The sequence below is a fragment of the Fukomys damarensis genome, unplaced genomic scaffold, assembly GCF_012274545.1.
Source record: "Fukomys damarensis isolate Sample0158 unplaced genomic scaffold, DMR_v1.0_HiC HiC_scaffold_39, whole genome shotgun sequence".
Lineage (NCBI taxonomy): Eukaryota > Metazoa > Chordata > Mammalia > Rodentia > Bathyergidae > Fukomys > Fukomys damarensis.
Genome location: NW_022900951.1, coordinates 80549425 through 80563253, shown reverse-complemented (window position 1 = coordinate 80563253; position 13829 = coordinate 80549425). Strand labels below are relative to the sequence as shown.

The 13829-nt window shown below is 34.0% G+C and overlaps 1 protein-coding gene across 2 annotated transcripts in view; it reads right to left on the bottom strand.

Moving 5' to 3' along the window:
- Positions 1 to 13829, bottom strand: part of Fam199x (family with sequence similarity 199, X-linked) — a 30240-nt gene that overhangs the window by 15751 nt on the left and 660 nt on the right. For both annotated transcript variants that reach the window (XM_010626291.2, XM_010626292.3), the window contains exon 2: positions 4526 to 4745. In XM_010626291.2, the coding sequence (XP_010624593.1) occupies positions 4526 to 4745 (220 nt within the window). The remainder of the gene's footprint in view (positions 1 to 4525; positions 4746 to 13829) is intronic.

Here is a 13829-nt window from a genome sequence, read left to right as displayed (position 1 = left end):
CTAGCAACTCATGGAATAAGTGAAGAAGTCAGCACTTAAAAAGCTAAAAAGCCTGCCACCATGGATCAATATAGATAAGAACTCTAAATAAATCATATAAAATACACCAAAAATATTTCTCAGAATTATCAAGACTGATTACACTTTATAAAGAATTCCTGTAGTCTGGTTTAAACATGCACACTTAGAAAAATTAGGTACTAAAGAACAAATGGTAACCCATATAAAAATAATCAGTCATTATCTAGAATAGAAAAAGCTTGAAATAGATGTAAATAAGAAAATATTTTCACAAGTTATGGCTCCTCCAACAGCAGGAATATTACACAATCATTAAAATATATTATGCAGATTATAAGTTTTTTATTACAAAATATTATCTACAAAAGGAATACTTCCTAATTCTATGAGGCCATTATTACCCTAATACCAAAACCAGACAAAGACACAAGAAAACCAGAGACCAATATCCCTTATAAATATAGATGCGAAATTCCTCAGCAAAATTCTATAAAACAGAAGCATAAAAAAAGAATTAAATACCATGGCCAGTTAGGACTTATTCCAGGAATATAAAGGTGGTTAAATATATGAAAATAATCACTGTAACACCCCTAATTCTAGTAGTAGATAGAAATTCATTCAGTTCTTTTGATAGAATGAAGCAAAGAAAGCTACCTACAGTATATTACCTCAAAAGGTGCAGAAAAAGCACATGGCAAAGCACTATACACTTTCTTGATAATAAAACACTGAACAAACTAGAAATAGAAGGAAAGCTCCTCCGCACCATATAGGGTACTTATTGAAATATCTACAGTTAACATACTCAATGGCATAAGACTGAACATTCTCCCCTAAGACTAAGAGAAAGATACAAATTTACCCATTTTTACCATTTCTATGATCTTGCCAGTGTAATCAAAAATGAAAGGCAACCACATTGGCTAAAAAAAATGAAAATTATCTTTCTTCACAGATGACATGATCTTAAATATAGAAAATCCTAAAGAAACTAACCAGGGAAAGAACTATTAAAAGGTAATAAAATAAAGCAAAGATGCAGGATAAAAATACGATGTATTTTTATATAGGTACTAGCAATAAGCAATCTAAAAATGAAATTTAAAAATCATACCATTTACTACAGCATTATAAAGAATAAAATATTCAGGAATAAATTTAACCAAGCAAAGTACAAGCCTCTGACACCGAAAAATGCAAAATATCACAGAAGTAAATTAAAGATACATAAATAAACCCTTTCCATCTCATATGCAGAGTATTCAGTATTATTAAAATGGCATATTCCCCAAAGCAATACATAGATTCAATGCAATTCCAAACAAAATTCTAAATGCCTTTTTTGCAGAAATGTACAATCTGATCTAAAATTCATATGGAATTGCAAGAGAACCCCTTCAAAAAAAAGCTAAAAAATCTTTATAAAGAAAAACAAAGTGGGATAACTCATACTTTCCAATTTCACAGTTTAATGTAAAACTATAATTAAAAGTGTTATACTGGCATAAGGAAAAATACACATATTAAGGGAGAGAACTGAGAGTTCAAAAATAAAACCATATTCAACAAGGTGCCATCACTATTCAATGAGGAAAAAACAGTCTTTCAATAAATGCTGCTTCAATAACTGGAAATCTACATGCAAAGAAACAAATTTGGCCCCCCATCTCACATTGTAAACAAAAAGTAACTCAAAACGCACCAAAGACCTAAATATGAGAACTAAAAACTCTTGAGAAGGAAATAGGTGAAAATCTTCATGATCTTGGATTAAACAATGCTTTTTAAATTATGACATCATAAACACAACAAAGAAAAAGATAAATTGGACTTCTCAAAATGAAAAGCATTTCCATATTAAAATCTTTCAAGTGAAAAGATAACCCACGGGATGGGAAAATGGTTTTTGTAAATCATGTATCTCAAAAGGGCTTAGCAGACAGAACATAGAAAGATTGCTTACAATTAAAAAGAACACTGGGCTGGGGATTTAGCTCAGTGGTGCCACCACCTGCCTCACAAGCACAAGGTCCTGAATTCCAAGCCCGGTACCCACCCCACCTCCCAAAAAAGAACACAAGTACAAATGGGCAAGGGATTTAAATAGCAGCTTAGCCAATTAAAATATACAAATTTCTAATAAGGACATAAAAAGATATTCAATACCATTAGTCAGAAAAGAACTGCAAAGCATAATTACAGTGACAGAGATACCACTTTATACCCAGCAGCATAGCTACAACCATAAAATGTAGGCAAGGATAAAGAGAAATAAACTTTTATACACTGCTGGTAAAAACATAAAATGGTGCAGCCCCACTAGAAAACACACTGGCAGGTCCTCAAAAAATTAAAACACAAGAGCTATCATATGACCTACGATTCTACTCCTGGGATATGTCCAAAACAATTAAAAATATGCATCCACATGAAAATTCATATCTGAATATCAAAGCAAAATTGTTGAAAATAGTCTCTCTTAGACAGAAATTATCTCTCAATAAATACTTCCAAAACAAAAAGGGCAGCCCACTTTCTGAGCCCCCTTCTGTCTCTCTTAGAAGTTACCTTTCCTTCAATAAATACTTCCTTTAAAAAAAAGTAAAAATTACATAAATGTCCACCAGCTCACAAGTAGATTAAACAAAAGTAGAGCCGGGTATGGTGGCACACACCTTTAATCCCAGGACTCGGGAGGCTGAGGCAGGAGGATTGCTGTGAGTTTGAGACCAGCCTGGGCTACATAGTGAGTTCCAGGTCAGTCTCAACTACATAGTGAGACCGTGTCTCAAAAAACTAAAAAAAAAAAAAAGTAGTATTATTCACATAGTGGAACATTAAATTAGCCACAGAAAGAAATGAAGAACTATTACATGCAACAACATAGATAAACCTTAAAAATATTATGCAAAGTCAGATAAGCCAAACTGGTTGTTTCCAGGTGACAGGGGAAGAAGGAAAAAGTGACTACATGTTTACAAGTATGGGGTTCTTTTGGAAGTGAAATAAATATCCTACAATTAGTGATGGAGTTTACACAACAATATTACTATCATAAAAATCTCTGATTTATAAATTCTATAATGATTAAAATGGTAAATTTTACCTCAAAAATTATAAAATTTTATCCAAATCATATTTATAACTATAAGGGCCGGGGATTTAGCTCAGTGGTTCCACCGCATGCCTTGCAAGTACAAGGACCCAAGTTCGATCCCTGGTACCAAAAAAACAAAACAAAACAAAACAAAAAAAAAACAAAATATATTTATAGCTATATATAAAACATAGAACTTGAAATAGTACACAACATAAGAAGAGGGGCTGTGATATTTTTTCTTTTTAAAGACTATTCATTTTCACTGTAGCAATGTTTATAACAAACATCTGAAACCAACATAAAACCCCATTACTAGGACACTAATTAAATTATGATGCAACTATAAAAACGGACATGTATTAGTTGAAACAAAAGTACAAGACCAGTGGATGAAGTATGATCCTATTTATATATTATTTATATATATATATATGATCCTATTTATTTATTTATACAGTATCTGTATAAACTCTTAACAGCGGTAATCACATAGAGTGGTTTTGGAGACTTCAGTTTCAATTTCATGCTATTCAGTACAGGTACGTTAATAAAAATGAAATTTTTTAGGGGCTGGGGATTTAGCTCGGTGGCATCGCGCCTGCCTCATAAGCACAAGGTCCCGAGTTCAATCCCTGGTACAGAAAAGAAAAAAAAAAAAGAAATTTCTTGATATTTTAATAAAAAATGAAACTAAATTTTTATTCTTTTTTAGTACAACTTCAAGTATTTTGATGGCTTTCAAACACAGTAGGTATTAAAGTTTAGCTGTTTGAATAAAACATTTGCTGTATACAAGGAAAACTTCCGCAAATATTACTGTCTTTTACAACCAGAAACTGGATGTTGCAATAACATGATTTACATTTTCTGATAACACTCACTGTAATGCAGCATTTTCCAACAGTTTGACATAGAGCCATTTTACAAGGTATATATCCCATGAAAAGAAAAGTAATATCAGGCAAAAATATGTCTATATGCAAAGAGAATACAAAATAAGACACTATCGCAATTCTGTTAACAAAACCAAAAGTTGCATATTCATGGTAATAGTAGTTTATGGTATTATACATGTAACATGATCCAGATATGTGGCCTATTAAAGACGTGAAGGCTATTTATTATGAAGTAGGGTGAATAAATATGCTTAGACACATGCATAGAAAAGTACTGATTATTTTGTAGAAGAAAACCTACAAAAGGCTATCTGTAGCACCAAAACCCTAAAAGGTGTACTCTGCTAATACACATTTCATCTAATTATTAACACTAAGACATACTGTCAAAGAATCTCCACATCTGGAGATACCAGAGAAACTTTGATATAGAAATGAAATATCAAAGGAGAAATTCATACTTCAACTTATATACTAACGATGTCAATAAAAGAAAAAAACCTACCTGCCACTCAAACTCGCTATCTGACCAATCCCAGTAAGTACTGATAGAAGAAGAGACATCACTGCAGACACTGCCCTCAGGGAATAAATCAAAAGAAGTGAATTCTTGATCGTCCAACAGAGAATAGCAATCATCTTGATCTCCAACAGAAACTGATGAAAATAGTTCCTCACTGCACTCTGAGCTGGCAACACTTGTTCCACAAGAAGTTAGGTTCCACCTTCAAAAACAGAACGCAAAAGACATCACAACATGAACTACAGAATTCACACAATGCGAAGATATTAATAGGACACATTTACAACATTTATGCAAAACGTATTTCAGGTGTGATGATAATGTGATTATTTTTAAAAAGCCATTACTATATTTAAGAGGACTATATTAAAATATTAATGAATAAAATGTAATGCCTGGGATCTGCCTCAAAATAATAAGGAAGGGGTTGGGGAATGGGTTAGGGGTATAAAGCACGACGACATACGTAAATACCTGAAGCTGGGGGATGGGTATACAGGGTTCATTACACTATCCTTTTTACTACCATAGCAGTCTCAAACCTCTTATAGTTTTAAAAGAAAAATACATTTAAATTAGAAACAGAGTAGAACTTCCATACATAAACAAAATACATAGCATAGTGGTTGAGTAAGTTCTGGTGCCAGACCAAGTTCAAATTCTTGCTCTGTCATTTGCTAGTTATTTGATCTTAAGCAAATCCTGACCTCTTCAAGCCTATGTTCCCATCTTTAAAATGGAGTTATTGCGAAGATTATATACATACCGAGAGCTTAGCACATATAAAAAGTACTCAATGCATGGCACCTGTTATTAAATTGAAAGGATGAGAGAAGACATTTCAGGGAAGAAAAAAAAGCACCATCAAAGTACACAGGTACAAGTTCAAGAAGTAGTTTATATATTTAAATAACTTTTATATACTGTTATATGCATTCACTGAAGAAATGCTAGAATGAGAAAGGCGTAAAGATTAAAATGACCAATAATTCTATTATTCAGCAATAACTAACCCATAATATTTTGGTCCATTTTTTCCCATGGGCATATATATTTTAATAGAATAGGCAATCATTTTGTATATATCTATTTTAGTATCCTGTTTTTTATGTAACATTATGTAATTAACATTTTCTTAGGTATAGTTGAATATCCCTCATCTGGAATGTTGGGGATAAAAAGTATTTCAAAATTAAGATTTTTAAAATTTTGGAATACTTGCAAATACATGAGGTATCTTTAGGATTAGACCCAAGTCAAAATTGAAATTCATGTATATTTCATACACACTTTATACACAAAAACCTGAGGGTAATTTTATATATTTTTAGTGCACATGAATTCTGACTACAACCCATAAAATAATGTCAAAATGGAATTGTTCACTTGTGGTATCAAGTTGGCATTCAGAAACTTTCAGATTTTAGACTTTTGGATTTGGGATTCTCAACCTGTATATTACTTAGAAAACATTTTAATACTTGTATAACATTCTATCTGTTGAATATTTCACAACATATCTAACTTTCCCGCCAACGACAGATGTTTCCATTTTTATTACATATAATACTGAGATGATATTTTTGTTTATATTTATACAAATTTTTAAAGGATAGACTGTTAAGTACTAAGTCAAAAAATATGAAAACGTCCAAGGGTCTTCATACATTTAGTCAGATACTTCCTGTTTTTCATTTTGTCATTTGTGTGTGTGTGTGTGTGTGTGTGTGTCTGTGTGTAATATTAAGGATTGACCTTGAAAACCTTCACACGGAGCTGCATCCTCACCCCCAACCCCTACCCCGGACCGGGGATCGAATTCAGGACCTTGAGCTTGCCAGGCAGGCGTGGTGTAGCTGCTGAGCTACATCTTCAGCCTGTTTTCTCTTTTGAGACAAGGTGTCACTAAATTGCCAGCATGGGCCAAACTTGCCATTCTCTGGCCTCAGCCCCTTAAGTGTCAGGGTTACAAATGTGCACCACTTACACAGCTTTAGTCAAATATATTCTAAAACTGTATAAAAATATTCATCTCAGGCTGCAAGTATAAGGCTCTAGGTTTAATCTTCAGTACCACAAATCAATAACGAGATTCATCTCACCACCTTAATAGTACTGAACTTTTAATTTAAAAAAATATCTAACCTATTTCCTAGAACAGAAATGTTTTATATAAATTTTTACTTTTGTGAGTATTAGCAAGATCAAATTTTAATATACATAGTGGCTATTTTTGTTATGTTGCTCTTGTATGTGTTAATGTTTTATTTTTTATGAGTTCAGGCATTAAGCCTATTAACATTTTGTAGTATTTGTTTCCAAATATTTGGGGGTTTTATTTTTGATCTTGAAATCTATCAATCTATTTTCTTTTGTAAGTTTCCACTAGTTTTATACTAGTAATGACGTAATTTTTCACTGCTCTGCCTATAGCGTAGGGAATTAATCCTGAAGGTAATGATTTCATATCTTTTTTGTTAGTTTCTATTTTCATTTTTTTATTAGTACATGTCTACAGGACATGCAATTTACAAGCTACTAAAATAAATACATCCTATTACCAGGTTGTCCCTCATCCTTCATTAAATCCAAGTTTTCTTGAATTATGTAGTTTTTAAACTTCTTCCCTTTTTGTGGTAATCTTACACTGAGATGTTAATAACTTACAACATTTTGGCAACTTGAAAATTTTTGTGGTATCTTTTCCTCTGAGTTGCAGGGCAGCATTTTAAAGCACTAAAACGCATGCGCTGAACTATTCTACAGTTCAATAAATAAAAAGCAGATGTTAATAAATTTTTATAAATCTAAAATTCATCTAAGAATTCTAGCATACTTTTAATATTACTTAGTTTCATCGCATGCTTGGAAGGCAGAGAGTATCCTTTTTCAAAGGATAAATCTAGCAGAATAAGTCAAACTGCCCAGGTCTTAAAATAAAAGCTCTAAACACTAACCATAAGTTCTATTCCAAACACAGTAAAACACTACACTATGACCAGAACAAACTTTTTCTCTTGAGTCTTCAAATTTCACTTGACTTTTCCCCCTTTATTCATTCACTCATTCAGCAATATTTAATCAGTATTTTCTATGTGCCAAAGAGAGTGTGAGAAGTTGTTAGGTAATTGTTTTTAATTAGAATTTCTTTTCAGCTTGCAAATATTCATTGGAAATGTATTGCCTCCACGAGAAAACAATGACATTCCTTTTTATCAAACTATGTCACATTTAGTAATCTAACCACTACTAGATCACTGACAAAGAGTCAAGAATTTGCTTGGTTTGATGTCTTTACTTTAGGGTAAAGTTCATATGTTCCTCGGTTTTTCAGACTCATAAGTATATAAGAAAGCTTTAGATGTTTTCAGAAGCTTTTACTTTTTCTCTTTTATTATTAGTGGCAAATAAATTAAACTCACAGCTGAAGCAAATCATTTACAAAATAGAAAAACAATACTTTTTATGAAAAGAATTTTTAAAGTTTTGTAACTTCTAATTTGCAAATATAATTTTATTATTTTAAGATAGCAGGAATAAAAACAAAAATACTTTTATTCAATTCTAGTGAGAGTGTAAATAGACATAATCCTTCTGAAAAGGAAATTGTTAGCATTTGTATACCAAGAGCTTAAATTAAGTTCATTCCCTTGAACTCAGAAATTTCTAAGAAATCTATTCCTTTCCCTGAATACATATTTGGAAATAGAGATTTAAGTACAAACATGTCCAAACAATATGTTTATAAATAGCAAAAAAAAAAGGAAAATAAAGAACTGTCAATCATGGAGAATCATTAAACAATATACCTCAATAATAGTATTTAGACTATTGGAAAGCATTCAACAAGGCTAAGTGAAAAGAAGCAGATCACAAATATCTTGATTTTTAAAAAATTATATAGGTTGAGTATCCCTAATCCCAAAACCCAAAAACTGTACTGTTACAAAATCAAGAAGGGCAACTTGACACAAGTGGAAAATTCCACTCTGACCTCATGTGTTGGGCTGCAGTCAAAAACAGGCACGCTAAAAATAATATACAAAATTATCTTCATACTATGTGTATAAAGGTACATATAAAATATAAATGAATTTTGTATCTACACATCTCATTATATAAATGCAAATATTCCAAAATTTTAAAAAATCTTCATTATGAAACAACTCTGGTTGCAAAGATTTCAGGTTAAGAGATATTCAACCTGTATTCTCTACATAGAACATTAAAGAAACATCAAAGTGTTGACAGTTGTTACCTCTAGGAAAAAAAATCTTGCGTTGTCTGCACAGTTTTTTTTAACACCTTCTATTTTCTATAGTGAAAAATGTAAGGGTAATTCTTTGAGACTGTCCTAACAGTTTCAAACTGTCAATGAATATGCATCCAGTACATGCTCAGCACTGAAGACTTAAGATGTGTTATGTTCATGTACCAACTCCCCACAAGCAATGCAATCATTATGAACTTTTTTGTTTTTTTTTTTTTCTTTTTTGGTACCGCTGATTGAACTCAGGTCCTTATGCGTGCAGGGCAGGCGCCAGAACCACTGAACTAAATCCCCGGCCCTAATGTAATCATTATGTATTGCAAACATGTACTAATAAAAAAAATTACAAAACAAATTTACAAGTCCTTTCATCTTATTCCAGTAAGAGGAACATCTCTTAACACTAAAATTCTAGCTATCATTGTAATATTACTCTTAAAGTAAACTCTCCAAAACCTTAAAACAAGAACCCAACTTAAATGGTATTTAATTCAATAGCTAAGCTTATTGCCTAAATTTTAACTTTAAAGTTAAAGCAAACATTTCCTTGCAAGACTTTTCAGCAATAATACACAGCCTAAGGACTTTCATAGTATTTCGATAAGTAGCTACTTTAATGTTAAAATTAAGAAAATCATGAACATGATGTACATATTTCTTTGCAGCTCCTTTCTATTACAACTGGGCCTAACAAACTGCCTCTTGGGATGAGAATCTATCCAATGAGCACTTTTTAATAAAGTCACAACTGTCAAGCTGATGAAAGTCATTCCAAATCCATGCTTTACATTCATTCTTAGAGGGTCGACCCAATCATAACTTGTACTCATCACTGACTTCCTATCAGAATCTCCATGTAGCCACCCTGACCTCCTCTAGAGTCCAGTATGCAAACAAACCCTCAAGGTTTCAATATAAAGTATCTATTCTCCTCCCTTGTACCTCTCTTTGTCTCGAGATCATTATTCATCTTTTCTATCTCCGGTACTGTTTCAGAAGTAATGTTTTGTGTCATCTCTAAGGCTAATTTTCCCATTTGGGCTTCTGAGTTCTTCCTCACAATCTCCTCTCATCTCTAATACCCTCCCCCTTCACTTTGAAACAGGTCTTGCTAAATCACTAAATTGCCCAGGCTGGGCTCAAACTTGCCATTCTCTTGCCTCAGACTCCCAAAGTGCAGGGATTACAAGTGTGCCTTACCATGCCTGGATCCAAATCTGTATTTCCAGTCTGGGAATTTCTCCAAAGCCTCAATGCCAATTCTCAACTTTCTTCAACAAATCCCTAAACCAAACTCCTTCCGTATGGTTTTCCTACCTGCAACCCAAAGCTCTTCTGTATCTCCAGTTCTGTACCTACACAGGAAAATTGTAGATGGTACAAAAGGCAAACAACAGAGGCTGAAGATATAGCTAAGTGGTTAACGTGCTTCCCTAGCAGGTGTGAAGCCATGGTTTTGATTCCCAGTGACACACACACACACCCACACACACGAACACTGTCACAGAATGTCTTGGGATTTGTCTGATTAATGATGATTGAATATAGGGCTCTAAAAATCTCAAGACTGAGTAACTGATTTATTCATTAGTTTACTTCATGTCCTGCCAATAGAGTATAAAAAAGTAAAGCACTGTCCTCCCACATACTTTCCATAGTTGTTTAATGTCAATGTACTGATGCACTCCTGAAAGATAAAGAGAATAACACATCTGGTAGCTCATATTAACTTCTTTCATCTCACAATTTAATCACAGGACCTATCAATATCATTTGAACTTTTCAATTTGCTAAAGGTCATCCTTTTTTGGTGGTGGTGGTAGTGGTGATTGCAGTAGACATGCAAGTATACAAACTAAACCTTGACGGAAGTACTAAGAGAAAATCTCCATTTATATCAGAGAAACCCTGTTCCCAAATCCAAAAATAGTATCTTACTCCCATATAATCTCACATATATGTACATATATATGTAAATATATATATACCTGATACTGATATTCAAGTTTAAGTGTATTAATTTTTGTCTCATTAAAATTTATTCTATTTTTCCAAAATTCTAGACAAACTCAACTAGATCATGAAATTCTAAAAAAATACCTATAGGAAAATGTGATTTTTTTTTTAAGAGTTTCTCACTACCTTACCCAGGCTGGTCTTCAACTAACTCCTGGGCTCAAGCAATCCTCCTCTCTTGGCCTCTAGTAGCTGGTACTAGCACTACAGGTGTGTATACTGCATTAAGCTAGAAAGTATGAATGCTTTAAAACCTGGTTATGTAGCTGGGCTTGGCAGTACTGCACACATCTATAATCCAAGCGCTCAGGTGGGCTGAGGCCAAAGGATCACAAGCTCCAGGGCCACCTGGGCTATATATAGCACACTGGTTATGGTCACGTAATTTATTTTCTTCTGAACCTAAACCTATGTGCAGGAGGTTCTAATATGAACATGACATGAATTTGGCCACAGAGACCATTAGTATTAGTACTGTAGCTTTCTTACTTAAGAAAGACTGCAAATGTAGCCCAGAATCCAGCAAAATGAGACAAAATAAGGGTAACCGAATATATGCTCACTAATAACCTTTCTGCTCTCAATGAAATTTGTTTTATAATGCACAATTATAAAGCAAAATTTTATTATTCAACTACTCATATGTGATTTTTGGATTGTTGCTTAAATTGGCAAATGGTGTGCTGTCAAGGAAAAAAAAAAGTGACACATACAACCCCAAAATAAAGTAAGTCCCTAAATTAAACTTACCCGCATATATGATTTAGCTGTTTGCTTCTCCCTGAAAAGAAATGGCTTAAAGAATATGGTTCTCTCAAACACCATCTTGAGAAGGGATAAGAAGGCAGAGATGCCAGGAGAAAAACATTAAAAGCCAAAGTGCTCTAGGGCAGAAACATCATCTGCTGGTAAGTATTGCCAATTCAGCTTTCTGGTGAAAAGGACACAAAGCTTGAGCTCCCCTGCTCCAATTCCAAGCCTTGTGAAAAGTAGGGTTAAAAAAAGGTGGTTTTTAAAAAGTAGGGAGCAACTAGAAAAAATGTTTTACTTGGAAAAACTGGGGCTTAACAAGAACTTCCCCTTCTACTGCTCCTGTCTTATTTTGGGAAACCACTTTGACTTTATCACAGTCTTTAAGGAGAAGAAATTGAAGGAAACAATGGGGCGGAGGAGAAAGAGCAAAATAAAGTGTAAGAATTATTCATTCCAATGCCAGGTATGGTGGCGCACGCCTGTAATCCCGGCACTTGGGAGGCTGAGGCAGGAGGATCACTGCAAGTTTGAGACCAGCCTGGGCTACACAGTGAGTTCCAGATCAGTCTCAACTACATAGTGAGACCCTGTTTCAAAAATTAAAAAAAAAAGAATTATTCATTTCAGATTACCACCACTCCTTTTGGCAATGCTTAACCTCAACCTCTGCTCCCCACTTCCTTGCCCTCAAACAGTGAGTTAGATCAGTCTCAACTACATAGTGAGACCCTGTTTCAAAAATTAAAAAAAAAAGAATTATTCATTTCAGATTACCACCACTCCTTTTGGCAATGCTTAACCTCAACCTCTGCTCCCCACTTCCTTGCCCTCAGTATCCGAGCAATTCTGAAGTCATTTAACTTTCTTGGGTATGTGACTTGCTCCAATGCTGTAAAATTTAAATACTAAGTAAACACAAAAATATTCTTTTATATTATTTTTCATTGCAAATGAACTTAAACACACTTGAGTTCATTTAGGTTACATTCATGTTAATTATATCATGGATTAAATATGTATTTAGGCTTCTGTGAGTTAGTTTAAGAAACCAAAATGAGCATTAGTAACATTGGTCCACTAGTTCTGATCCAAGTTTCAGCAATGGCTCCGAACAGTAGTCTAGGTCTGACTAGGCCTTTGTAATCGGTTATATGATCTTCAACTCGGTCTTTTCTCCTTGGTCCTCAATTTCATTTCTGTAACGAAGATGTGAAAGAGTAAGAAATTTACTGCTGCTTCTTTTTGAAATGTGTTATCCTGACACTGTGAATGTATTTAACTAAAACATCTTGTTTCCACAGACTGCGACTTTCTGTTAGATAAGAGTCATGTTTTTTTATATCTTCCTTGGGAACTCAGTAAGTCTAGCTTGATGTATGGGTGGGGAGGTATTTATAAAAGATACAAAACGTGAAAGAATTTGATCAGATTCACACGGTAAACTTGGATCAGAAATCAGACATAGACTCCTTATCTCCAAAGTTTTGGTAGATGAATCCCTCTCCTACCTAGTCCCTTGTCCACACACTCTTAAATATCCACCTACATTAAAGTGAAGGCTATAACTGAAACTTCCTAATATCTCCCACAACGTTTGGCATAAAACTTTAATGCTTGCATGAGAGAATTCTCCAGAAAGCTGTCTTTCAATGAAACCAGTTGGAAAAGGCATCCTCTGATAAATCTGTATAAACTAGCTTATTCTAAGCCTTGTTCTGACCCCCCACAGCTACAGGGAGCAGCCAAAGGACTTGTTACACGAAGAAATCTTCCATATTTAAGCATACACAGTTGGCAAGATCTAAAGCAGTGTTCATAAATGAAGGAGGCAAAAAAATAAAAGGATCCACTAGTTTCCAAGAGCTCCTCTAAAAAAACAGGGCAGCAGGGGGAACAACTGTGAAACAGGTTAAAAATTAGGAAAAAGAAGATCTAGTTTTAAAGTGCCACCTTTCTAAAGATGTGGATTGATTATGACTCACGAGAAATCCACAATACAGCGCACCGAAAACAGAAGGGGTTAAACTTTTGCAGGTGTAGGGAAACAGGAGAGTATCGAAAAAGCAAGGGTGGCAGTTTTGGATTCTCAAGGTACAGATGGGGGGCGGTGGGAGAAAAAAGACAAGGTAGGGAAGGAAGGAATCACTAACTAGATCAATGAAGAAAAGAAATCGAGTAAAAACGCTTGTGGAAGGAAAATCAGAGGGTGAAAATATTGAGGGGAAGCAGGGAAAGAGCGCTGGAATG